General features: G+C 48.0%; 1 protein-coding gene across 1 annotated transcript in view; it reads right to left on the bottom strand.

The window, feature by feature from the left end:
* Positions 1-8,625, bottom strand: part of Mtcl1 (microtubule crosslinking factor 1) — a 117,786-nt gene extending 109,161 nt beyond the window's left edge. Inside the window, 1 exon segment of the mRNA XM_059278759.1 lies at positions 7,512-8,625. Coding sequence (XP_059134742.1) covers positions 7,512-8,540 — 1,029 coding nt within the window. The 5' untranslated portion in view covers positions 8,541-8,625.
* Between the last annotated feature and the right edge of the window lie 19,019 nt (positions 8,626-27,644).

A 27,644-nucleotide genomic window follows, 5' to 3' on the forward strand; every position in this document is an offset into this window, starting at 1 on the left:
ACACACACACACACAGAGAGAGAGAGAGAGAGAGAGAGAGAGAGAGAGAGAAACCTTCACCCACTTTCTAATGCTCAAAAAAAAAAAAAAAAAAAAAAAACCTCACCCTCTTACAGAATGTCTTATGTGAACATTGAAAATACCACTATAAATCTAAACTATTCCGCTGGGTGTGGTGGTACATGCCTTTAATCCCACTGCTCAGGAGGGCAGCGGTGGAAGAGCCACAGTCTACATCAGGGGTTTTCAACCTGTGGGTCATGACCTCTTTAGGGTTGCCTAAAACCATCGGAAAACACAGATATTTGAATAATGATTCATAACCCTAGCAAAATGACAGTTATAAAGTGGCAATGAAAATAATTTTATGGTTGGGGGGTCAGCACCACATGAGGAACGGTATTAAGGGGTCGCAGGCTTAGGAAGGCTGAGAACCACTGGTCTACATAGTGAGTCCAGCCTTGAAAAGCGACTGCAAGACGGGACCACAAACAAACAAACAAGACCAAGGCATTAATGCCTGGAATTACCTGTTCTGTCCTTTAAATGCTGTATACATAACAAGATAGAAGAGACAGTTCTCCAATCTAAATATCTTCCTTAGTTTGCACACGTGACAACGAAAAAAACCCCCGTCCGCCCTACTGCTGGCTCTGCCTGAGACACGAGGAAATAGCCATTACCAGCTACCAACAGTCTCAGATGCTCCTTCATCTCTGTGAAGGAAAATCCCTGGAAAGAAGCTGTGTCAGGTGTGAACAAAACTCCTTGAAGGAGGCTGTGTCTGCACAGACTGGTGGACGGACAGGCTGGAGTTTCAGTACTGTGGGGAGATCAGGATTTTGTAGGTTCAGAGGCTGATTAATGTATCTTGGACCAGTGCTTGTCTTTTAGGACAGCCATTCTGTACCTGAACTAACACCTCATGATAATAAATAAAATCCCTCTTACAGCTATTAACAGAGCAGTAGCTTGCGCCAAACCAAGAGCTAAGCACCCTGGGCCTATAGAGATGCCCGATCGCTGTACCTGCCTCTCTGGTACACCCACCAGTGCGTTTTAAAAGTTGCCTTCCATAGGACTTTCTTTGTGCTGTGAAACTATAAAAACCTGGTGAAACTGCTTTCACGTTGGAACATGGGATTTGGAGTAACCCAAATCTGTGCTCCTGGGCCATGGTCACTCAAAACGGCTCCAGGACAAACTATTTCTTATTCCCTTTAAGGGGAGAGCAGTGATTTTTTTTTTTATGCTGACACCTCCAAATCACTGAACAGGCCATATGTAAACAGATAATTTTATTCTGGGCACAAATAACTACCAACATGAGTAGAACTGAAAACTATAGAAAGACCAGAATTATTTTTCATTTCAGTCACTGTTTCTATAACCTCAGATTTTACATAAGTTTCTGAAACAGAAGGCACCCTGTATAATGAACTTTACCGTCGTGGCTAACCCTAAAATAAGCCTCCATTTTTAGAGTCAAAGAAACCAAACTGAGGTGAGGCCCTGTAATCTCTGTCTCAGAGCTAATGAAAGAGAGTTGACTGCCAACAACATGGCCATCTACTACCACAGACGCTCCAGTTTCTAGTAAATACAACAAATTGGCTGTTACAAGCAGGGCAGACGAACAGTAACAAACCTACAATTGTACTACTTTTTAAAAACCCAACACCCATGTAAACTAAGAAAAGTTGCCTGGCATTTAGAGCCTGAGCGTGGATGGCACACATCCACATCCATTAGAGCAACTGGTACTCAAGAAAACCCCACAGCAGCAAGGAGAGATGCAAAGATTCTCATTCCCAAAGCCAGGAACCTGAGAGTTCAGATGTCTTCCTGCCATAGCAGGCCTGTTTCAAAGGCAAACTGAGGCTGGTGTTTCAGCTCTTTCCATGGCCTGGAAAGATATGATCTTCAGGTCTAGTGAAAGTCAGTTACCACAGAGAGCATCAGCCGCTTGAAACACAAAAGGAATGATTACTTGGACCAGGGTCATGGTTTGTGGATTGTGATTTTTCAAACTAACACTACATCACATTAACTTACTGAGGACAAGCTAAACTTCAGAAGACAGTGTGTTCCTGACCATTAAGACGTCTGTCATTTTTTTTTTAATTTTTAAGAATATCAAACACAGCAGAACATGCAGTATTTCTGGCAGATATAATTTCAATACAGTAAGTAAAGTGGAAAATGCTGATCCCCCCCCCCCGCCATATTTCTTTCTTTTATTAGGATTTACTATTTTTTTTTATTTGTGTGTATGTACCTGCATGAATTTATGCGAACCACGTGTATGCAGTTGCCCTCAGAGGATAGACAGCATGGGATCTGTGGTGAGCCACCCTATGGGTGCTGGAAATGGAACCCAGGTCCTCTGCAAGAGCAGTAAATGCTCTCAACCACTGAGACAGCTCTCCAGCACCCTGATGTCCTTTTACACACAGGATTTATAAGAGGGAGAAAAAAAACACTGTCCTTAATCAATAGGGTTTTTGGGTTTTTTTGGGGTTTTTTTTTAGCATTAGACTGTTTGTATATATTTAAATATTAGGTCATTATCTCATAGAAAAACTATTCTAGTTTGTAACTACGTTTTTATGACATAGTTTGATCTGTAAAAAAAATAATAAATTACATTGTATTTATTCTTGGGGGGTACACACCACATACTCAAGGAAGTCAAGAGAATTAACTTTCAGAAATTGGTTCTCTCCCCTTCCACCAGATGGGTGGCAGGTATCAAACCCAGGTTTGGCAACAACGGTGATTACCTACTAAGCCACCTCCCTGCCCATTAACTATATTTTTAAAATATTTTATAAAAAATGGATTCTTGAGGTTGTGTGAAGCTGTCCAACGTTTCCCCCTTGCTACAGAGAACGAATCAAGACATCAAATTGGAAGAGATTTGGATGCCATGTGTGCAGGCGAGTAAAACAACAATTTCATCCATAAAAACCAAATCCAGGATTTCTTGGTATAATTAACCAAAACTCTAGCTCATACTAACGATTATGTTCAAATCTCATTCAATCAGAGATTAATGGCATATATGCATGAAAACGCCATAATAAAATCCATCCATCACTTTGCACCTGAACTTAAAAAAAGATTAGTAACTATTCCTACCATAATAATTCCTTGTAAACAGACCTAGTGGGGACACTCACGGTCCTTTGGTTACTGTTGCAATAGTCTCCTCTTCTGGGAGTTTAAGGCAGAAACTGCTGTCTTTTGTCATAGAGGAATAATCTGCCTCATTTCCTTTGGGACAATGGAAATGTTCTGTGCAGAGGACCAGCTGTAGCTGAGCAGGCCCAGGGACTGCTACTATTGTTTACCAAGTGACAGTCGGCCAGCAGCGGGAGTGGCTACTGTCCCGGACCACAACATCTTGCCACCTAAGATTAGCATATTGATGCTTTCATGGCTGAATAAAGAATGCCTATGTGAAGCAGAATGTCAGCAAAGAATGAAGAATACTATCCATGTTAACAAACCTCCTCCCCCAAAGAAAAAGGACGGGGGGAGGGTGTGGGGGGAGAGGAAGAAGGAGCTGACCCTCCAGAGGCTAAGATGCCAGTTCCTGTCCACACCAACACCCCTCCCCTGGGCCATGCTGAGCACCTGCCACCCAGCCAGCCAAATGGAAACCATGTCAGCCTGAAACTAAAAATCTCCCCAAAACCTGCAGGATGTTCTCAGTGGACAGGGGTTCAATCCACATCACCTCCCCCAAACCTGAAACCTCAATGATCTCTCTTAAGAAATCACTCCTTCCAAGAAGCCAGTTCTCTGCTCTCATTTTCTTTTAAGTAAAAGTGAGTCTTAGAAAATGACTGAGAAAGCAGAGCAGAGAAGCCTCAGCTCTTCCTACCCTAACACTGGGCCACCACTCAGGACATCGGGATGGAGTGTCCCCTGTCCAGGGGCAGGTTGTGAGTCCACCACAGTAAAAAGTAAGACTGCTTAAGAGCATTTTCGAAACCCGCCCATGAACTCGGCGACTACCTCGTGAAAAGCCCGTGGAAATGGAAGGCATAATTAATATGTTGACAATGAGCGGCCCTGCTTGTCTGATTGTCCCAGAGCACTCAAGCAAAATGCCAGGCAGGGAGGAACCAAGCCAGTGTTTTGTGAAGTCTCTCCTCAGCATTAAGAAACTTGTCTGGGTTTGTCTAAGAAAGACCCAAAGGCGCTGGATACCTATGCTGGCCTTAATTTCTGCATATTATCTGTGAGTTCATCAGGGGTCAAAGGACACCCCAGGTGTGTTTCTGCTTGTATTTTCGTGCAAAGGCAAGCCACCTGGACTGAGGCATTCTGCTTTTTCCCATCTAATTATCTAGTGCCCTTTGAAGAAAGAACAGACATAGGGTCAGAGATGACCCTACACGCTCCACACAGCAGAAGAGAAAACATGTATTAAACCAAGACATGCTCTTTAAAGTTCCTTACCAACAAGACATCCTCTAAGAATGCCGACCTTATTTACTTATTCCAGACACATCAGTCAATTCTGAAAGTTCTGCACCGCAGTGTAACAACAGCTCGCTCTCTCTCAGAAAATAATACAAAGGCTGGGCAGTGGTGGTGCACGCCTTTAACCCCCAAACTCGGGAGGCAGAGCCAGGCAGATCTCTGTGAGTTTGAGGCCAGCCTGGGCTACAGAGTGAGTTCCAGGAAAGGCTCCAAAGCTACACAGAGAAACCCTGTCTCAAAAAAAAAAAAAAAAAAAAAAAAAAAAGAAAAAAAGAAAGAAAGAAAAGAATGTAATACTTCGATGAGTCATAACCATCCAGAACCTACACACGTAAAAATCTCTGCACAAAATTTCTTATTAGAGAACACTGGTGCGGACAGATGCTGTGACCTCAGGAGCTCTGTGCAACAAGAACACATTACTCTACCATGGTGGGGAGGAGGAGGACAAGGTACCCCAGTGTGGCATCAGTAAGCAAAAGGAAAAATTAAGTTTATATTGTACACATTCCAGCTGCAAAAAACCGAATGACTATGGCCCACACCTCATGAGGTCACTGCTGCACCGTCCAACCAATTTCTACGCAAGGGGGCAGGCTCATGGACCGACCGTAGGGAAGTCCATTAGGATTCTTATTCTTTTGAAAACTGAACTACTGTAACGTAAGCTTCTGAAGGACCCAGCACATACATGGCATACAGACACAGGCAATTATTCTGGCTTCCTGCTGTCCTTCAGACCCCTTCTAACCAATTCTTCCCCCCTGCTGTCCAAGGAAAGGCTGAAGGATGGACTCCACAGGCCCAGTGAACAGACGGCCGGGACACTTGCTGCCTGGGAAGCCGCACTGAACATTTCTTGCAAATCAAATGTTACCAGTGGGATTTCTGTGGCCCTTCAAACACAGGCCAGTGAGACATGCTCATTATGGGCCTTCCACCTGAGAAGAAAACAGAGGTCCCCTGGGAAAGCTTAAAATAATAAATAAATAGCTCTGAGGCATTGCATGGTATATGCCAGCTCCGCTGGCAAGTGGGGTGCAGCCTGGTATACAGGCTCTGGAGAGCACCACTGGAGAGAAGGGAGCACCGCTTTTTTGACAGGGTAACCCTGGGCAAGACGCAAGTGTCGGACAGCTAGCTAGCATCCTGCCTGTGGAACTGGACTTGTTGTGCTAAACACACCAGCAGCAGGGTCTGGAGGGTGCAGGGCCGTAGTATAGCTCTTGCTTAGCATGTTGGGGGGGGGGTCCCCCCAGTTCTACACCTACCATGATGGGGTGTGGAGGATGTGGGCAAAATCCAGTCCATGTTGTGAAGGTCCAGTGACATGTCCGAGCCACATAAATCAGACTCCCAGGTCAGACAGTTGACTGGGGATCTAATCATGTGTTTAAAATCAAGGAATCAGGCAAGGCAAATAAAGCGGTTACCCAAGAATTAACTTAGAAATGAGGTCTAAGTCGCCTGCTGGAAGATCCAGGATGCTGTGACAGACAGTTTCTGTAAAGAAAACTCTATTTTCTGCTGCTCAGCAGTTTTAATTTGGATGCCTGTGATCTGATCAGAACTACTGCAGGTCATAGGCCGTGGGTTAAGTTTACAGCTGGGGCTCGCTTTCTCACCTTGCGGGACCTTGTGCTCACTAGGCATCTGCACAGTGCTGCCTGCTTTCACGAGAGCCCCACACCACATGGCTAGCTGCCTTTTCTTGTCCACACCTTTGCAATGCACTCTGCTATCTATTACATAAGAGCCAGGGACAAATGCAAATACCTTACAGGAAGCATCCTGAAGTGCTCAGTTCTGGCTTCTGCCTGCCTTGCTTCGCATATGATAACCTAACCACTGGACTCAAGAGTAACTTCTGATTTGGGTTCAGAGGACCCAGAGTGAAGGCGTTAATTCCAGCTTGAACTGTACATTTCACTACCCTCACCTTGAAAACCTGAACCTCTGTCCCAGCCTCAATCAGGCAGGTTCAACACCTGCTAACAAAATCACACCACCCACTGGGTACAGCAGGGGCCGCCTGGCTCTGCGGGAGAACCTTCAACAACATCTTAACAGAGGAGTGAAGAGATTTACACTCTTGGAGTCATTTCCTGACCTGAGGATTACCACAAACTAGGTCACTTTCACTACCACCCCCCTTTTGTCTTCTCTTACCAAATCACCCCAGCTGTTTTTAACTCACCCCCTAACACTGTATAAACCCTCTGCTCTGCAGGCCAGCCCTGGAGAGAAGGTGGAGGCTGATTGCTTATCTACCCCATCTATCCCATATCCCAAGGCTAACATGACAAGACCATGGCTAGCAGGCCCCATTGGATAACACTCAGGAGTGTGAGAGGCTGCATGCAGTTCCTTGGAAAGAGCCAGGGTGTCCTTTTCTGATACAGGGTTTGAAAACCTCCTTGTGGTCACTTACAAAGGGCTGCTCCCAAAAATATTACTGTCCCGAAACACAGGCCACAAGTTCAAAGCGTTTCTTCCGAATTTAAAATGTGTTTATCACTAAAAGGACCAGCCCCCTCTGCTATACCCCGAAAACTTCGAGGAGAGCAGGTAAGGGCCCAGCTTTTTCTGAACTCACAGGAGGAGCTGCGGGTAAGTCTGGCACCTGGAAACCATACCACACACAAAGGCACGTGTAGGGTCACAGCTGGGCATCTAGATAACCCTCAACAGGTGACAGTATAGGGGTCAATGCACTCAAAACGACTTACAGCCACCCAAAAGGCATCGGCGAAGACACGCAAGACTTCTAAAAATAAGAGCAAAGAGCAAAAACAAAAAAAAAAAAAAAAAACAGACCTACAGGTCCTCTCACAAGTTTGGGGTTAAGTTACCAGAACCTAGTGGATTTGGGGAGCAGTGGGGGTGCAAAGTAGAAGAGGTAAGGTGTTAATGAGCTCTCCCCCCACACACACCCAGACTGGGCTCGCCGGACCTCAGGGCAGCCAGAGGATCCGGGGTCGGCCTCCGAGACACCTGCCACCCCAGAGGCCACTCACCTTGAGGTAGTCATTTTCCGAACGCAGTTCCTCCATCTCCCTCAGCAACTCTTCTTCCTCAGCCACCACCAGGAGCCGGGGCTGCTCGCCCAAGTTAGGCTCCCTGGGTGTCCCGAGAATCGTCCGCTCCGGTGGCGTTCGGCCCCCAACATCCTCCACCGAACCGGGTCCCGGGGACCCTGAGGGGGCCCCGCCTGGGCTGCTTCGGCCCCCGAGACCGGCACCAGCGACAGGGGGCGCCGTGAGCAGCGCGGGGGACTCAGGGCTGCCCGGCGGCGGCCCGCGGGCTCCGGAGGTCTGGGTGGGTGCTCCGCGCAGGGGCTCCCGGTCACTGGAACCGGTACCCGACTCGGCGTCGCTGCTGGCGGCGGGGAGCAGACGCTGCTCATCAGACAAGGGTTCGGAGGCACAGTCGGAGAGATCCGAGCTGCTGTCCGTGTGGCTGATACGCGAGCCGGCCACCGAGGTCACCGAGAGGGTCACGGCGGGGACCCGGGCGACGGGAGCCGGGGGCCCGACGGTGCGAGCTGGAGGAGTCCCGGGGCTCCGCTTGGCTTTGCGGCCCTTCGCGACGGCAGGCGGCGGCTCGGCCCCAGCCGGCCTCCCGACCCGGGACAGGGGTTCCGCCGGCCCCGCGCGCGCCGCCCTCCTAGTCCCCGGGGCGGCCTTGGCGCCACCCGCCGACCTGGCTCCGGCGCCCGGCGGCGGCTTGTCCTTCGCGCCGGGGACTACGCCGCTGCGTCGGGAGAGGCGGCCGGCTGCGGCCGGGGGCCCGGGCGACGGCGGCGCCTTCCCGGCGAGGTTGGGCGAGCGAGGAGCGGCGGGAGTCGGGGCACGGGCCGCAGAGGGGGTGGCCGTGGCGGGCCGCGTGTGCAGATCCTTGAGGAAAGGTCTGGCGGGCGAGGGTGCGCGGTGCAGCCGCCTCCTCTCGGCCAGGGGGTGCAGGTGGTGGTGGCGGTGATGCTGGCCGGCTGGCTGCGGCTTGGAGTCCGCGGCGCCGCCGCCCGCGGGGCCGTTCAGTGTCTCCATGGCCCGGGCGGCGGCCGCGATCCGCAGCTCAGGCGGCAGATGCTCCGGGCGGCGGCGGCGCTGGCGGTGGCGTGCAGCCTCCCCGCGCGCCGGGTCATCACTGACCCCCTGCCCCGCCCGGCGTGCGCCCCGCGCTCCCGCCGTCCCCCTCCCCCTCCCTCGGCAGACCCGGGGGGTGTTCCTCTCCCCTCGCTCAGGTCAACGGCGCTCGGCTTCTCCTCCTGGTACAGCCGCGGCGGCCGTTCGCATCCCTTGCACCGTGCGAGCGTTCGGAGCTCTGGGGCAGCCGCGGCCCTGGCGCACACACACACACACACACACAAAAAAAACACTTGTCTGGCGGCGGCGGCGACGGCGCGCGCCGGGCTCCTGCGTTCCGCTCCCCGCCCACTGCCAGTCCGCGGGGACCGGCAGCCACGGCTTCTGCCCGGCGGCTCAGACGGAGAGAAGCTGCACGCGCGTTCCCCGCTCCGTCCCGAGCCCCGGCGCGCACGCCCCGCCTCCTGCCAGCCAGCCCGCCGGGGAGGGGGCGGGGCGGGCTGGAGGGCGGGGCCGGGGCTCGAGGGACGCAGAGCCCGCGTGCCCACGCGCCCTCGCCTCCAAAGACCACTCTTTGCCTTTGGATATACTGGGGACGCCACCCAGAGCCGGCTAGGGAGGGAAGAGGGCGAGCCTCGGCCACTTGGGGACACTGAAGGTGCGAGCGGCGTGGAGGGCCCCTCTGCAGTGGGTGCCAGCTTTCTCTCCTTTCGGCCCAGCCCCCCCTGTCCCTCTCCTGCCTCCCCTCATCAGTTCGCTCCCCAGAGCTTCTTTAAGGATCACTGGGTACCGGATGCAGCGTCAAGCCCGGCACAGCGCTCCACAGTTGGCACCCCCAGTGGCCTGGGCAGCTCCGAGAGGGAGGAGCCGCTGTAGAAATAGGAGAAGCGGTTCGCCAAGCTCGGGGTCTGAAAGGGAGCTCACACATTTATAGTTCCTGCGGCCTGGAGCCAGGCGCTGCTGATGCACGCTTTATCGTCCTAGTAACAATCCCGAATTGGAAACCCTGTCTTCAGAGTGAGACACGGGCGGGCGCGAGGAGGTGAAGCGGCTTGTCTGAACTCCGTGGCTGAGCCGGGATTCAAACCCAGGTCTGCAGGAGTCTCGGCCAAATACATTCGCCTTAGAGCACCAAGGAACCTGAGTACAGTCTCCGCCCCGTGGGCGAGACGCTTGACCTTGTGAGTCTCGGACTCCTTCCTCACCTGTAGAATCAGAGAATGAGGAATCTGGATGTGTTCCGATTAAATGAGGAAATAGGAGAAAAGTGCTTTTGACAGATAGTGAGCGTTGTTCATGTCCCAGGCTTTGCATGGGCAATGATAGATGTACCGAGGACAAGCTTAAATCATCCTTTCTCTAGCCTTGGCGTTTGGGAAACAGGGGGAATCCTGTGTTTTCCTGAAAACACAGCGCGGCATATGGAGGGCAAGGCTTAGAGCTAAGGCTGTGGAGGGGAGAGGGAAGGATGCTGAGCCTGATTCATCTTTGCTGAGGAAGAACCTGGAGCAGCAGGATGAGACAGAAGGAGCCCGGAGCTGTGGCATAAAGAGAAGAAAGAAGGAGTGGACAGACTTGGAAATGTTAAAGAAAAACTGTACTCCAAAGTCTGTAATCTTAACGATATAATGGCCCTACTTAGCCGGAACTGTCCGAAGCTGCAGGAGAAACTGACTTTTTTTTTTTTTTTTTTTTTTTTTTTTTTAAAGTATAAATCCGGAAAGTCATGCTCGGGGAAGATACCATGTCTTGGGGCTTAAGCTCAGAACCTATTGACACCTCCTCCGCTCTGCTGCACTTAAAGGCCTGGACTTTCCGAATCGCTTTTCTGGAAATCTTTTGAAAGGGAGACACACCAAATATAATCCGCCTTTGAGTCGTATTCCTGAGTTGGTTCGATTGTGGGCCAGGAGAGACACTAGAGGCCGGCCGGCCGGCCGCCACGCTTGATTAACCGTGTCCACTAGAGGGCGCTCCAGTGTCCCCCTTCAGGACCAAAGTGGCCACTCCAGTCCCTTGCAGCTGACCTAGAACTCCCACATTCCTGAAGAATTACGTTCGGGACTCTAAGCACAGCATGCCACCTCTTCAGACTATACACAGTCACGCAAAAATCCACCCAAAAGCGTTGTCTTCCAAAAAACTCCGCAAGGCTGGTCCCCAACTTCCTTTTCCTTTAGAGAGGACAGGTTAGGGTGGTGGATGCTGCTGCACCTGGCCTGGGGCATTAGGTAATGCTTTGTTTTCCTGTTTTCTGTGAGTTGAAAGAGGTGGTTGTGGGGCTGCTGAGATGGCTCGCTGGAAACGAGTGTTTTGCAGTGCAAGCCTGTGGGCTGGAGTTCCAAGCCCCGCCCCCAGGTAAAAAGCAGAGCATGTCTGTGGTCTCCTTTAACTCCTGGAGGGAATGGATCTGGTAGATCCCAGGAGCTCACTGGCCAGCCAGCCAAGCAGAAACAAATGTGCTCTGGGGTCTCAAGAAAGTGAAGCAGAGAGAGAGAGAGGAAGACAACTGCCCTCCATACATACGTGTGCATCATGGGATGCACACTATACATACAACACCACACACACACACACACACACACACACACACACACACACACACACACGGTTCTGCCGCCTGTGGGCAAGAAAAAAGTCGACTGTAATTTGAAAAGAGATTTTTTTTTCTGTTATCAAATTAGTCTAAAGATTCATGGTTTATAATTTAAAGGAAACTTAAATTTCTCATTCTGTAGAACAACAACCAAACAAGATATGCCTGTGCCTGGTTGGTCCCTTTGCCCTCAGATGTAGACCTTTCCTCAGCCCCTCATGTGGAAGTGATAACCAGACTGCCTCCATCTTAGGCTTTAAAGCCATCTTATAGTAAAGACAAATTAGGTTCATTCCTGTTTGTGATTAAATCTGTTTCTCAAGGAATCAGGAATCCTATGCTCCACCTGTAACCTTAACTACAAAAAGTCCTGTACTGCCTGTTCCAGGAAACAGCAACCATGTCTTTATTTCAGAAAATTGTTATCACTGGGGGTTGGGATTTAGCTCAGTGGTAGAGCGCTTGCCTAGCAAGTGCAAGGCTCTGGGTTCAGTCCTCAGCTGGGGGGTGGGGGGGAGGTAAAGTTGTTATAACTGGCTTGCAACCCTACTTTTGTTTCAAAAGCTTGTTATGACCACCTGTTGTTACGATCACCTTGCAATCATGTCTTGTTTCAGGAGGTCGTTAGGACTAACTTGTTATGTTCTGCTCCTGTAACCCAGCCTGTTTTGCACACCAAATCCCCATTTGGAAACCCCCTACTCCTGAGCCATGAAAACCCTGTCTTCCTCTCATCCAATGCTGACCTCTTGAACCCCGCCTTAGGGGGAAGGCACTCGGTGTGCACAAATAAAAAGCTTGCTTTAATTCATGGCTGGCTTTAATTAATTTGCCCATGATGATTTGGGTCAGATTAATTTCCTCGAACCTTTGGGCGTAACAGAAGATGACTAGCACAAGAGTGGTCTTGCAGGCTTCTGCCATTGTGGACTGGGTTCGGACAGGGGGCCCGCTGTCAGGAGATTGGAGTGGGCCTGGAAGAGAGGAAGCAGGTACTAGGCTCTCTTCTCAGCCTCAGGTGGCCTCTCCAGCAGGGGCCAGTCTGAGTGGCATTCCGAGTTATCTGGCTGTCCCTGGGTGATCTGCGTCTTCTGGTAACTGTCCCGTCACCTGACGAAGGAGATTCTGGCCTGAATTCTGTGCTCGCCCATCTCTACATCTCTTCAGTGCCTCCGGTTTGACTCCGGGTTCCTTTGCCATCTCCGTGGCCGACTGTGCATGGGAACCATGCTGTCTCTGGAGTATGCACTCCAGCAGTCAACTTTTCCTCTTCGGCAGAGACTGCCGTGAAGTTCTTTGAAGTCGTGCACTCAGCACCATTTATAGCTAGTTGTATTGTCACCTCCTTGTCCAAGAGCAGTGTGCTGCGGTGGCCAGGGCTGGGGCACGGGTAACAGGCAAACCTGGTTCCAAGTCCTGCCAAAGTTATTTGTTCTCTGTGAACTTGGATGTGGACTTGACCCGGATTTCCTTTGTCCCTCCCCCCCTGTCCTCCCCTACCCCTTCCCCTTCTTTTCCTTCCTGCCTTCCTTCTTCTCTGCCTCTTTCCCTCCCTCCCCTCCCCTCTCCTCCCTCCCTCCCTCCCTTCCTCATTTTGCTATGTTGACCAGGCTAGCCTTATTCCTGAGTTCATGGAATCCTCCTGTCCCCGAGTTAGCTGGGACCACAGCCGTGTGTTTCTTTGGAACTCTGAGCATTCCTATGGGAGTTAGTGCCACTCAAGAGAATGGAGCTGTCACTGTAAACACCTTCGCTTGTCTTCCTCTTAACAGTTGCTTCTAATTAAAGGGTCCTTAGTTATGTATTTTCTGCTCCGTTTATATGTAAATTTTATTTAGTAAAATACGCAATTTATTGTGAAATGCCCTTGGTTTTTATTATTACCACTACAGCATTATGTAAGTTGTTGGTGTGTGTGTGTTTGAACTTTTTACTGGGGTCTGTCATGGTTGGGAAATGTCACCTTATGGCATGCCTTCCCCCCCCCCTCCACGTCCATTCTCATCCTTTTGGGATTATTCCCTTCCCACGCCCCACCCCGAGACAGGGTCTCACTGTACATATCCCTGGCTGTCCTGGAACTCTATGTAAACCAGTTGACGTCAAACTCACAGAGATCCTCTGCCTCCTGGGTGCTGGGATTAAAGGCATGCGCCACCACGCCAGTCCTAGCTTTTAAAAAAATATATATGTCTAGAGTAATACACATATAATAGTCCTCATTTCATGTAAAGGATATTTCCTAAGGGTTGAAAAAATGCACTGGGGCTAAGGAGCGAAAACCACAGCCTCTTGCCCAGACAGAACTGAGCCGACTTTGAGAGTATGCCCCCTGGTGGTCGACGTTGGAACGACATCCTCTCCCCGTCGTGAGTTCAAAAGAGAATTTCAAAGAGTCAGCGGCAGGTGGGGCAGGGGATTAGGTCAGAATGGGAGTGAGTACCCTGTGCAATTTAGAATAGCTTCCAGGTGATCCTAAGAGGCTGCTTCTCATCAAAGGCTGCAGAACTCCCTTAGACAAGCTTTGGCATGTTTGCCAACCTTGGAATTAAAATTTTGGACTCCTTTCCACTAGCAACGTAAGTGCTAAATTTTTTAAAATTATATTTAAACGCTGCTCTGGGCCTCTAAGCTTGGTGCACAGAGGAAAACATGTTGTTAAATAAGGAAAAGCAATGGGAGCTCTCTTCCCTGGTCAGCACCGTCCGTGTGGAGCTACGTTGTCAGTCTTGATTTAGAACGTTGCAATTTTCGCTGCCGCCGCGCACTGCAGGCTGCCTTTTGCCAGCTTTTGTTGTAGTTCACCAGGACTTATTTCTGTTTCCACAGAGTTACTAGCCCTTCAAAACAGAGATAAAGGTGGGAGGGCTGGGGAGGCACCTCAAGGGTAACATGCTAGGGTAACCTAGCACGTGTGCAGTCCTAAGTTCCAGCTCCAATACCACAATAAATGAATGAATGAATGAATAAAAGTGGAGACGATACCAACAACCCTTTCTTTCATTTGTCTTAAAAGACTTATTATAGCGGGGCATGGTGACACACGCCTTTAAGCTCAGCACTTGGGAGGCAGAGGCAGGCTGATCTCCGAGTCCGAGGTCAGTCTAGTCAACAGAGTAAATTCCAGGACAGCCAGGGCTATACAGTGAAACCCTGTCTCAAAATTTAAAAACAAAACAAAATTATGTGTGTCTGTGCACCTGCCTGAGTTTATGGTCACAGCATGCACACAGGCACATGCAGAGGTCAGGGAGCGTCAAGTCCCTGGAACTGGAGGAGTTACAGGCAGCGGTGAGCTGCCTTGTGTGGGTGCTGGGACCCGAACACGGCAAGTCCTCTGCAAGAGTGGTAAGCATACTTCACCACTGAGCCATCCCTCTAGACCCCTGGAACCATTTCTTCTTGCACTCTGGCCAACTTTCCTTCTGATTTTTACATATAATGAAGAAAGTAAAACTAGAAAAATGCATGTATAGAAAGTCTCAGAGCAGATCATACTATGAAATCAGCGTCCTGATGAATCAGGAGATGAGACACTGTGGGGTCCCATACAAAAAATACACTTTATTATCTCTACATAAAATTACTGTCTGGCAAATATTGCTAATAAAAGCTAAGGTGGTGTGAGTTCTAGGCCTGGAAAAATTCTTTGTCCACAAAATAATTCAGTCTTCCCAGCTGTTAGAGACTCCACCTATATAATTAAGACTCTGAACTTTAATAACTTTGTAATATACCGCTCAGATTTATGGATCTAAAGATTGAAATGAACTTGCAGACGCTAATTATCAATATGAGATTATCCATGGTAAGTTGTAGGTTCGTTCCCAGACAAATCAGACTGGAAGATGGTGAGCTGGGGCTGGAGTTGAGAGTCTGTATTCCAGTCCCAGCACAAGGTCCAGAGGCTTATGACCACCTGTAATTCCAACTCTGAGGATCTAATTCCTTCTGACTTTCTTATACACATGGCATATACCCATGTTCAAGAGACATATGCATATACATAAATAAAAATTAAAAAATAAGATGATAGGGCTTAAGAGATGGCTCAGAGGTTAAGAGCACTGGCTGCTCTTCCAGAGGTCCTGAGTTCAATTCCCAGCAACCACATGGTGGCTCACAGCCATCTACAATGAAGTCTGGTGCCTTCTTCTGCATGCAGAATACATCTGTATATGTAATAAATCTTTTTAAAAAATAAGATGATAAACACATTGTAATGGATGACTAATATAGTGAAGAAAGTTAATATGATGGAATGCATTTATTGAGAGCTAACCATGTTTTATGTAATTTTCCTTGTTGAGGTAAGGTGGGCAGTTGAGGTAGAATCTCAATATGTATCCAGGCTGGCCTTACACTCACCATCCTCCTGCCTCAGTCTCCTTAGTGCTGGGATTGCAGTTTTATGCCAATCACACTCAGCTTTAACTTTAGAATGAATTTGCGTTTAAATATCTCTCCCTAGAATTTGGGAGCAGAAAAGGATTTTAAGGAATATTTCCTGTCCTCATGTGTCCCCCTGTGTTTCGGGGACCCCATATCTGGCATCTTCCAGTTAGTGCTTGGAAGCAGTTTTCCCTATGATGCAATTTATCATCCAGACCATGGAACATTTATGACTCCATAATTACATGGATAGGAGGTAAGAACCAGACCTGGCCTGGGCAGCTCAGGCTGTGTGGTCACTGTATGATTAACGCACATTCCTCAAGGTAGGAATGTCTCATGTCAGGCTGATTCATCTTTAGGTCCGCCCACACTGAGGAGACAAGGACACTTTTCATTTTGTTTAACTATTTCTGGTAGACCTGGGGTAGAAGACAGGAAGAAAGCCAGTTCACCTACTCACTCCGTTGTACATTCATTGGAAGACTATTGATCAAATACCTATGGTGCTAAATTTCATATAGACATTAAAAGTTCCAAGGCTGGAAACCACAAAGCATGGTGCCGGCCTTTGGAGGTCTCCTAAGACAGGAGATGTTATGAAAAAGAAAAAAGCTGTCACTGACATCCAGAATTTTTCTCCACTGTCATCCAGGCCTTCATGCCTGGCTCTCTAGGCCCTGTGTTTCATCTAATGTAAACTATGTCAGAGTCTCAGTATCACAAAGGGCCACTCTGGGACCATGCAGGATCAAAAACTAAACAAATCTTGAATCTTACGTTATCCAGTACTATTCATTTTTAGACACACAAGCATGGACACATGTCAGGTCACAGACACTACAGTTTATATTGTGAATCTTCTACATTTGCATGCTTTTTGTTACCAGAACGGGGGAAATATTGCTGCCCAAAGAACTCAACTGTTTTTTATTTTGCTTTGTGAGAGTCATATGTCCTACCGATACTTGTCAGCTTTGTGGGGTGAAAGGAGGATAAACTCCGGATGGGGTGGCCCCATCTCTCTGTACATGGCCATAGTTGGGGGAGGGAGGGCGTCTCTCCCTACATGCCAGTACTTGGGAGGGGCCTGTCTTTCCCCACATGCCAGTACTTGGGCGGGGCCTGTCTTCCCTACATGCCAGTACTTGGGAGGGGGCCCATCTCTCCCTACATGCCAATACTTGGGGACACCCATCTCTCCCTACATGCCAGTACTTGGGGACCTCCATCTCTCCGTACATGCCAGTACTTGGGGGGCCCATCTCTCCCTACATGCCAGTACTTGAGGGGCCCATCTCTCCCTACATGCCAGTATTTGGGGACCCCCATCTCTCCCTACATGCCAGTACTTGGGAGGGGGCATCTTTCTGTACATGCCAGTACTTTGGGGGCCCATCTCTCCCTACATGCCAGTATTTTGGGGGGCCCATCTCCCCCTACATGCCAGTACTTGCAGCATAAGGGACTGGTTAACCCAGGAAAGCAATACAAGTAGCAAAGCTCGTCACAGGGTCCCATGTTTCTTGGAGCTCACGTCCCCTCTGTGTTCTCATCGGTATGTCAGGTAGTTTCTTGTTCCAGGGACAGAGTTGCCAGTCCAGTGCCCTTCCTGACTACTTAGTCACAGATCCAACACTCTTCTAATTAGTTGGAGTCTCACTGAACTCTAGGCCTCATGGGTCCACTGGGATGCTATACTCAGGGGTCCCAGGGACACAGTGTGAAAATAAAATCACAAAGGACAGCAGACACGAATCCTGTGCCGTGTCTTACTTTGCTCACCCGTGTGCTCCATTTTCCCTGGGGACTGCACTGAGAAAAATCACAGGTTTGGAGATAAATGTGCTAAGAATTTCAAGTTCAGTGTAACAGTAAGTCGGTAAACTAACTCAACCCAGAGAGAACGTAGCCCCCAAAAGTTCCTGCCGGAGACTCAATGATCAAACTCGTGTTAATGTTTTGTGGAGGTGGTAATTAGGATTAGATGCTGGCATAGCGACTTTATAAGAAGCCGGTGAGAGCCAAGGTAGCATGCTTACCACGTCTCCCCACAGGATGCCATCCACCAGGTTATAACGCACCATTTGCTCGTGCCAAACAAGCTTCAGTTGTTTATAAGTTATCTTTGGGTTTGGGGGTTGTTTTTGTTTTTTAGACTGGGTTTCTCTGTGTAGCCCTGAATGCCCCGGAACTCCTTCTGTAGTCCAGGAGGGCTTCAAACTCATCCATCCATCCACCTGCCTCTCTGCCTTCCGAGTGCTGAGATTAAAGGCGTGTGCCACCACATTCAGCAAGAACAAGCCTTTCTAAGCATAAAACCCTGGGTTTTTATGCTTAGAAAGAAATCCTATGGGGCAGCATGGGTTAAACACTTGAAAGCACAGCCGTCTGTGTATCCACGTGACTGAAGTAGTATGGAATCCCCGTGGCAGGTTCTCCTGACACAGATCACATCCGAAAGTCAGGGCTCGGAGAGATGACCCCTCACCACCCACTGTGCCTCTAGACACATTTCTCTCTGTCTCCCTTTTCTTGCTTAAAAAGTAATATTAAGGGGCTGGAGAGATGGCTCAGAGGTTAAGAGCACTGACTGCTCTTCCAGAGGTCCTGAGTTCAATTCCCAGCACCCACATGGTGGCTCACAACCATCTGTAACGAGATCTGGTGCCCTCTTCTGGCCTGCAGTCATACATGCTGTATACATAATAAATAAATAAATCTTTTTAAAAAAAAGTAATATTGATATCCAACTTGAGATTATTGTGTAAATTCTAATATATATAAACATTTAGAATCATGTTCATTAACATCTGGTGTGAGTGACTATCATCTAAGGGTAGTGGAGAAGACTGTGTAGGTCCCACTGATTTCCCACTACCAGATTCTCTTGAGTAACGCCTGCCAACAACTTCCCGTATGAACTTGTGTGTAGGCAAAGGAGGTGCCTAAGGCCTTCAGTTCCCATCAAGCAACAAAAAGTAGGTATTTTGATTTGCAAGTTGAAAAAAGCAAGGTCTGCAGGTGGTGGGTTTCGTGACTATGATGGTAGAAGCAGCAATTGAGTCCAGGGGAGGGAAAGTGGACCGGGCTGAGTCTGGCAGGTGTTATTTTCTAAGTTTCGCAAATGAAGAAGCCATAGAAAAAGGAAAATGACCATTTGGGGGACAGCGAGATGATTCAGTGGGTAGAGGACTCAGTAGGTAGACATGTGCCCCTGATCCCCACAATTATAATTTGATCCCCAGGACACACACACACACACACACACACACACACACACAATATATATATATATATATATATATATATATATATATATATATATATATATATATATATACAACTGTAATTTAAAAATATTTCTGAAGAAATAGCTGTTCTTCGGGTGGGGGCGGTTAAGATCATGATGGGGAAACCCACAGACAGCTGACACAAGCTCGTGGGAACTCACAGGTTCTGGACTGACAGCTGGGGAGCCCTCTGAATGTGGGTGACAGTTGTGTGGCTTGGGCAGTTTGTGGGGCCCCTGGCAGTGGGACTAGGATTTATCCCTGGTGCATGAACTGGCTTTTTGGAGCCCAGTCCCTATGGTGGGACACCTTGTTCAACCTTGATGCTGGGGGGGGGGGGGGGGGCTTGGGCCTGCCTCAACTTGATATGCCAGGCTTTGTTGACTCCCCATGGGAGCCTTGCCCTCTCTGAGGAGTGGATGGGGGGAATGAGGGGGAGGAGGTGAGAGGGAAGCAGGAGGAGGTGAGGGAGAAGGAACTGTGGTTGGTATGTAAAATGAAAAAAATTAAAATTTAAAAAAATGATCAAAGAGAGAAAGAGAGAGAGAGAGAGAGAGAGAGAGAGAGAGAGAGAGAGAGAGAGAAAGAAAGAAAGAAAGAAAGAAAGAAAGAAAGAAAGAAAGAAAGAAAGAAAGAGCTATTCTTCAACAGAATTGCATTATCGTGAGCCCAGGGGAAATAGCAGCTGTTCACATTCCCTGAACAAAGCTCCTCAGTCTACCTACCCATAGATGGGTTTTCTCTGGGTCCCTGTCTACGACCCTGACATCAGCACTATTCATTTATTTGGAACGAGGTCATTTTGAACCAAGAAGACCACGGAAAATCGACTTGGGGATGTGATTAGGTGGCACCGCCAGGCTGTGCCCTCCGAAGTGTAGAGGTGTGTCCACACTCTCCCCAGCTCTGCTTTGTCTTCTCACGTCTTCTGTTGGCTCGTCCATGCTCATGAGGCTATCAGGCAGCCAGCCCTCAGAACTGCCACGGATCTCTGCTAGGGTGTAGAGGGCCGGCTTCACAAGGTACCCAGAGGAGAAAGACGCTGATGAGGTGACCGAAGGGAGAAACCGATGGTTATCAGACAGATGACGCCCAGAGATGTCTTGCTTCCTCGTGGGAAGGTTAACACTAGACTCTGGAACCAGGGACGGTTCTAGAATTAGCACGCACAGGAAAGAAGGCTGTGTATTCATCAAGATTCTGGGCCTTAGCTGGGCATGGTAGCACACGCCTTTAATCCCAGCACTTTAGAGGCAGAGGCAGGTGGATCTCTGTGAGTTTGAGGCCAGTCTGGTCTGTAAAGTGAGTTCCAGGACAGCCAGGGCTACTACACAGAGAAACCTTGTCTCAAAACAAAAACAAAAAAGATTCTGGGCCTTTGGGCAGTACCTGGGGTCCACTTAAGGATGAGTTCTGTATGAATTTAAAGTTGAAAAAGCGTGGAAGCCATTCTCTAATTTTTTTAAAATAATTTACTTAACTTAATTTTATATGCCTTGGTATAAAGGTGTCAGATCCCCTGGAACTGGAGTCAGAGACAATTGTGAGCTGCCATGTGGGTGCTGGGAATTGAACCCAGATCCTCTGGGAGAACAGCCAGTGCTCTTAACCACTGAGCCATCTCTCCAGCCCTGCCATTCTAATTTAAATACTGAAAAGGACTGTGGGCTATGGGGCAGCAGCATCCACACATGGTGGTCCACAGAAAAGCTGCTCACAAAATGCTGTAAATGGCTTTCTTCAGATCCTTCAGTCCTGAGGGAACAGCATTTGAGAGGCTCAAGAAGCGGAGGGAGACAGCTGGATTCTGAAACTCTGAGAAAACAAAGACCACTAGTACAGAAGAGAAGAGCTCCGTGATTTCCCAGCTTCCAACCAATGGTGCTTCTGTGTGTGCACAGAAACAAAAATGTTCCTCCATGCCACTTGAGGAGCTCAATGGACAGGGGTCAGCTCACCGAGAACGCCCTTGTGTGGTGCTCACACACCATTGTGTCACTAAGAAGTACAACTTGACCCACACCTTCTAAAGCTCAGATGTTGTTGGAGTCAGGATGATTGGATCAAATGCTGCTCTGATGAGACACCCTAGGAAAACTCTTGCTGATATCAGAGATGCAGTAACCACATCACAGGGTTCATGGTATCCTTGACGGGCATGTGTACGGTAACTTAGTTTATGTGTTTAAGTCCTTTTGGTCCCTATCCCCCATAATATTTTCCCACATTAATGAGCAGAGAGAGTTGCCACAGCCCTGTCTTTGCTCTGTCTGGTTTTTGTTTTGTTTTGTTTTGTCGACTTAACACAAGGCAGAATCATCTGGGAAGACAAACCTCGGTTGAGAAAATGCCTCCATCAGATGTCTATAGGTAAGTCTTGGGGCACTCTCTTCATTAATGACTGATGACCAAGGACCCAGGTCACTGTGGGTGTGCCACCTCAGGCCAGGTGGTCCTGGATACTGTAAGAAAGCAGGATGAGTGAGCCATGGAGAGCAAGACAGAAAGTAGCACTCCTCCATGGCTCCTGCTTCAGCTCCTGCCTTGAGTTCCTGCCCTGGCTTCTCATGATGATGGATGTAACCTGAGAGTTGTGAGATAAATAAACCCTTTCCTCTCCGGATTGATTCGGATCATGGCGTTTTACTACAGCAATAGAAAACCCTAACTAACTTATGAGATGAATCTCTCTTACTCTCTCTCTCTCTCTCTCTCTCTCTCTCTCTCTCTCTCTCTCTATATATATATATATATATATATATATATATATATATATACACATATATATACACACATATATGTGTATATATACATATATACATATATATATATATGAATTTATTAGAATGACTTATAGGCCGCAATCCAACAATGGCTAGTTATGAATGGAAGATCCAAGAATCTAGAAGCTGCTCAGTCCCACAAGGCTGGGTGTCTCAGCTGGTCTGCTGGATCCTGAAGAAGAAATGGATGTGCTGACAGGGGAGGTTAAGCAGATGAAGAACAAACCCTTCCTTCTTCCATTGTCCTTATATAAGTAGAAGGTGTGGTCCAGATAAAGTTGTGCCTTCCTGACTCAAGGTCTAGATCAAAAGCGTGTTGTCTTCTTGCCTCAAGATCCAGATCACAAGTGTGCCCTCCATTTCTGGATTATAGTTTATTCCAGTTACAGTCAAGTGAAAAACCACAAACAGCCATCACACCATCTATCGGTCCACTACTCTGTACCCATTCCTGTGCTGCTGAACCTCCAGCAGCTCTCCAACTGAGTTCAGTCATATCTGAAGACCTGCATGACTCTCTTTTGCATGAGCATCACCTTTCTGCCTCCAGCAAATCCTCTTTGAACTCTGTGGCCTCTTTCACAGTCTGTAGCCATTCCGTCACATAAATAAACACATGTACGTGTGGCCTGAGAGTCAGTTGCGAGTAGAATAAAGCTACAATGGCCAATGGTAACGCCAGCAAGGGACATGGAGACTACTTGGTAAGTTTCAGCTGAAGAAGCTGACATACCCGGGCGGTGGTGGCGCATGCCTTTAATCCCAGCACTCGGGAGGCAGAGCCAGGCGGATCTCTGTGAGTTCGAGGCCAGCCTGGTCAACAGAGTGAGATCCAGGACAGGCTCCAAAACTGCACAGAGAAACCCTGTCTCGAAAATCCAAAAAAAAAAAAAAAAAAGAAGAAGAAGAAGAAGAAGAAGAAGAAGAAGAAGAAGAAGAAGAAGAAGCAGCTGACATAGCTTGTGGACTTGTTGCTAGTAAATCAATGTTGACATGTGTGTTCACCTATGTTTCTGATATAATGTGTTCTCAACATTCTGGAGCTGTGTGTTCTTGTGTGTCTTAATCCCAGGAAGAGTATGGATGGTTGAAAGATCGATCCTGCATTTCTACTAAGAAGACACTTCAGAGGACAGAGCAGGAAGGGCCTTCAGGAAGAGCCCTAGGCTGGGCGTGGCTGGGCATGTCTTTAATCCTAGTATTTGGGAGACAGAAGCAGGTGGATCTCTGTGAGTTTGAGACTAACCTGGTCTACATAGGAAGGTCCAGTCCAGCCAGCGCTACATAGTGAGACCTTGTTAGGGTGTGGGTGAGGAAGAACCCTTCTGTAAGTTGCTTTTTGTTCCTACAACTCACTACCAGGCTCCAAAGGGTCATCTTCATCCTCCTTTTGTTGAGTGTCTACTATGTGCCAGACATACAATAGTGACCCTTGTGACCTTGTGACCCTATGACCTTGTGACCCTTCTCCCCACGCCAATCCACCCTGCACTTCTATATAAGTTCTCTTGAAGCCTCTGGGTGGAGGCCCACACCGACTTTTCTGTCAGAGCATGCCCAGTCAGCATAAAGCACTGAGGGAGAATGCCTAAGCAAGATTTGTGATGCTCAGTGCAAGTTTCCATATTTATCCTGCCCAAACAACTTAGGCAAGACTATACAAATTTCAGGATAAATCTGGAAACTGCATTGCCAGTTGCTGAGAATTTTTTCAAATAAAGGACAAAAACATGTATTTTTGCCGTGTGAGAATATAACCACCCACCTCCAGATATGTCAACCTGCATGTGCACATTCAGAATTTTTAAATTAAAAACAAACTATACAGCATCAATCACTATTAGATGCACTATAAATTTCAAATGACAGTAAAATGAGAAAAAAAAGACATGAATACATTTTAAGATATGAATACATGTGGAAGCATGAGGACCATGAGTCTGAATCCTCAGTACTCACATCAAAAGATGAGCATGCTCTTGGCTACCCTCTTAACTCAATACCAATACCACTTTTACTGCTACTTAGACAGCTCGTATGGGGGACGCAATGTAAGTACTTTGATAATAGTAAATCTGATCAGTACCTAGAATGCTAATTACAATTTATACAATGTCTATTTTTTTTTTCTAATTTAAGAAATGTAGCCTCAGCCAGGCGGTGGTGGCACACGCCTTTAATCCCAGCACTGGGAGGCAGAGGCAGGCAGATCTCTGTGAGTATGAGGCCAGCCTGGTCTACAGAGTGAATTTCAGGAAAGGCTCCAAAAGCTACACAGAGAAACACATCTTGAAAAACCAAAAAAAAAAAAAAGAAAAAGAAAAAAGAAAGAAAAGAAAAAAAAGAAAAGAAAGAAAGAAAGATAGCCTCTAAGGATATGGTGGCATATGCCTTTAATTGCAGTACTCTGGAGGCAGAGGCAGGAGGATCTATGGGAGCTTGAGGCCAGTCTGATCTACATACCAAGTTCAGAGCCAGTCAGGGTGACATAGAGAGATCCTGTCTAAAAAAGAAAAGAAATACAGCCTTTTATGTATAATAATGGGAACCAAACAGCGGTTGTTCTTTGCCAACTTAAAAATTAGAACATACAAGGCTGGGAATGAGCTCAGTGGAGAAACATTTTCTTATAATGTGTGAATTCTTAGGATTTATTCCAGCACCTCCAAAGGATGGTGGGGCTGGGACACAGCTCAGTGGGACACAGCACTTGCTGTGGAAGCATGAGGACCATGAGTCTGAATCCCCAGGACTCACATCAAAAGATGAGCATGCTCTTGGCTACCCACTAGAGCTAGGTGCTAGGACCCTGTTGTGGAAGACGCAACTTACTTTGGTTGCAGGACAGAGAAATCAAGCTGGAACCCGACCTGAAATCTACTCCCTGCTGGCTAGTTTTCATAGTGCTGGAATGTGCTGTGCAGGCCACTGGGAGAGAAGAGCCCCCAGCGGTCTTATCCAGTGGTGATTTCTTCATGCCACAACCTGTCAGACACAATGCACCCACTGGGACAATATCGGCAAGGAGGCTAAGGAGGTGAATAACCACTTCTGGATTGGACCTAATTTTCTCAGGAGGGAATTCGTACCTATTACTATAAATCTGCTCAAAAGCCCATGGCTCAGGAGGGCATAGACACCAAGAGGGCCCCTGCTACTGTTATCTTGCTGAGTAGACATGCTGCCAAGGTGTCTTCTAAATATTTGTGTTTATACATAGATTAGTCCACCCTCTCAACTTTGGCCAGAAAGTGTCTGTCTACAGGGATCAGTAGTTAGTACAGAAGCTCTTAACCAGTCAAAGTCCTGAGAGTACGTGATAATTGAGTGTTCAGCCCTATGGGACATCTACATCACATATATCACACATTAGAGAGAGAGACAGAGACAGAGACAGAGACAGAGACAGACAGAGACAGAGACAGAGACAGACAGAGACAGACAGAGACAGAGACAGAGAGACAGAGAACACCTTGAACTCTTATGAACCAAGATCTTCTAATGTACCTTGGAACCAGGCTGACCTCAGCTCTCAACCTGCTTCTGAGGACTTTGCCAATCACTAGCAGAATTCATCTGGGCATGTAAGTGTGACTTACTTTCTCTCTGTGGTTGGGTAGTTTCCCTTCTCATAACTAACTTGGTGGTAACAGTAATGAAATACCCCAAAGCTGTTTGAGAGAGTGAAAAGACACTGAGCCAGGAATGGTGGTGCCTGCCTTTAATCTCAGCACTTGGGAGGTCAACTGGGGGGGGGGGAGGACGACGACGACGGGGGATGGACTTTGACCGACATAGTGAGTTGCAGGGTGGCCAGGGCTAAAGACAAAAACAAGAACCCACCAAATAAATGAGATATTGCTTATAAAATCCTTTGCACTTTCAAACCCAGAGCAAATTCCTGGTGGTGATGTGACCCCTTTGGGCCCCTCACTGAACCTCCCTGGGTTCCAGGGTTCTCAGTTCTCCATTTCTTCTTCCCAACAGCCTAGAAAGATTACGGAGGATCATAATTAGCACATCCGGCAGCAGCGGAGTTCTGCAGCTCAGCTACTCTTGAAATTACCCTGTTTGTATGTAAATCTGGGTCCCTAAGCCTAGCAGGCTTCATCCTTAAGAAAACAGTGCCTCTCTCAATGTTGACATTTCCCATTTCCTCTGCAAACTGTTCACTGAGGACCCAAAGGCACACAAACTGCCCTAAAGAACCAACAAAGGGCTGTTTGAATTTTCGATGTTTTTCTTTGCCATCAGTGAGTGATGAGCTCAGAAGTGACCCCACATGTGAGTATGAGGTGGCCTTTCTGGAAGAGGTGTGGGCTGTCAGGGGGAGCCTGTGAGAGTGTTTCTAGTGGAATGGACTGACACAAATAGCCAGCATAGCCTTTTAGATAACAAGGGTTTGGTGGATGTGTGTGTGTGGGTCTGTGCTGATGAGGGGACCTCCTGCATGTGCTCTGTGCTCTGTGCTCTGCTCTTGAACTACACTCTCAACCTAAAAGGGATTTAATTTACATGAAATTAGAGCAGCAATAAGGGCCTATTAAAGGAAAATTCCTGGTCCACAGAGTAGTCTCCAGCCCTGGGAGACCTAACATTCCAGTTGTGCGGGTCAATCCGTTGGCCAAGACCCCACCCCTCGGGAAGGAGGCTGGCTCACCTTGCGCCATGCTAAAGAGGTAGATGGGGTAATTATCCCTCTAATGAGACACTGTACTTTTTGTTCCGGAATTCCCACCCTAACACAGTTCCTACCAGCTGCCCTGATTTTCCAATGAGGTTTGTTAGCATCCTTCTTCCTTTTTCGTTTACTTTGTTTCCTTCAGGCTCTGGCCAGAACCTAAGCATGCTCTCTCTGATACACAGGCTTCCTTACCCTTCCTCTGAAGTCCTCTCCTGGCCACGTGACTGCCTGATGATATGCGGCAGACTTCCCATGCCAGTAACGTCTATGGTATAGTTCTGCTTTTTCCCCCCCACGTCTCTCCTCCATTATCCTCCGCTGAGCAGCTGCAGAGGTTTTTACAGCTTCCCTGCCCTGGGGATTTTCTTCTAAACTGCTTCCATTTGGGACTGTTCTTAAGTTATTTTTATTAATGAGACTAATAATCCTAAGAGGGGACCCTAATTTCCCTGATACAGATCCCTTTACCCACATGGGAACCCCCACCCCCACCCCAAACAAAAAAATTCCTGGTAATAAAATCACCATCAAGGGGTGTGTGTGTGTGTGTGTGTGTGTGTGTGTGTAAAACAGGAATCTGCAGTCAGGAACATCTGCTGGGCAGTTCCCACCTAACCACCCAGACATGCACAACGTCATTCAGCAAATAAATTCTGCCAAACACGAAGAATACTAAGATGACTAGTCATAGCCTTGGACCTCAGCTAGGAGCCCATCTGTAAGTAAGGATCGCTATTGTATTACATCAGGGAATATGGTCCTTGCTGTGGATGTAAAGGAAAGAAAAGTCAGGGCTCTCTTGATAATGGTAGGAAAGGCTGGTGGGACCGAGCTAGTAATCTGGCGACCCCTTTTGGCTTTTCCTCAGGTTTGTTCCTGCAATCATTACATCTTTCTGCGCCTCATTCTAAGAAAGATGCTAACAGTTCCTACCATCTGTTAAGTTTTGAGGTCTCCTTTTAGGAACATGACATTGTCCCAAGCTTACTGTGTCAGCGGGAGAGCTGTATGATTTTGGGGAATCTCCAGCTCGGGGCCCCATTCCAAACCCTGACCAGATATTTGGCTGGGAACTCGGCCCCACTCCTTCCTTTCCAGACCCTGCCCAAAGACAGCCCGCCGAGCCTTGGCTCCGCCCCCCACCCTCCGGGACAAGCTCCTCAAGACCGCCCCTACAGGGTATTTAAGGTCCAGTCCATAGACTTCTCTCATGGTTTCTCCTCTTACCCAGAGATCCCCTGGGGATGCTTTGCTCATTAAATCTGGAGTTTTAATTTGGTCTGATTTGGCTTATTGCATCGGCGGAGATACCCACTA

Source organism: Peromyscus eremicus, chromosome 13, assembly GCF_949786415.1.
Source record: "Peromyscus eremicus chromosome 13, PerEre_H2_v1, whole genome shotgun sequence".
In the NCBI taxonomy this organism is placed as follows: domain Eukaryota; kingdom Metazoa; phylum Chordata; class Mammalia; order Rodentia; family Cricetidae; genus Peromyscus; species Peromyscus eremicus.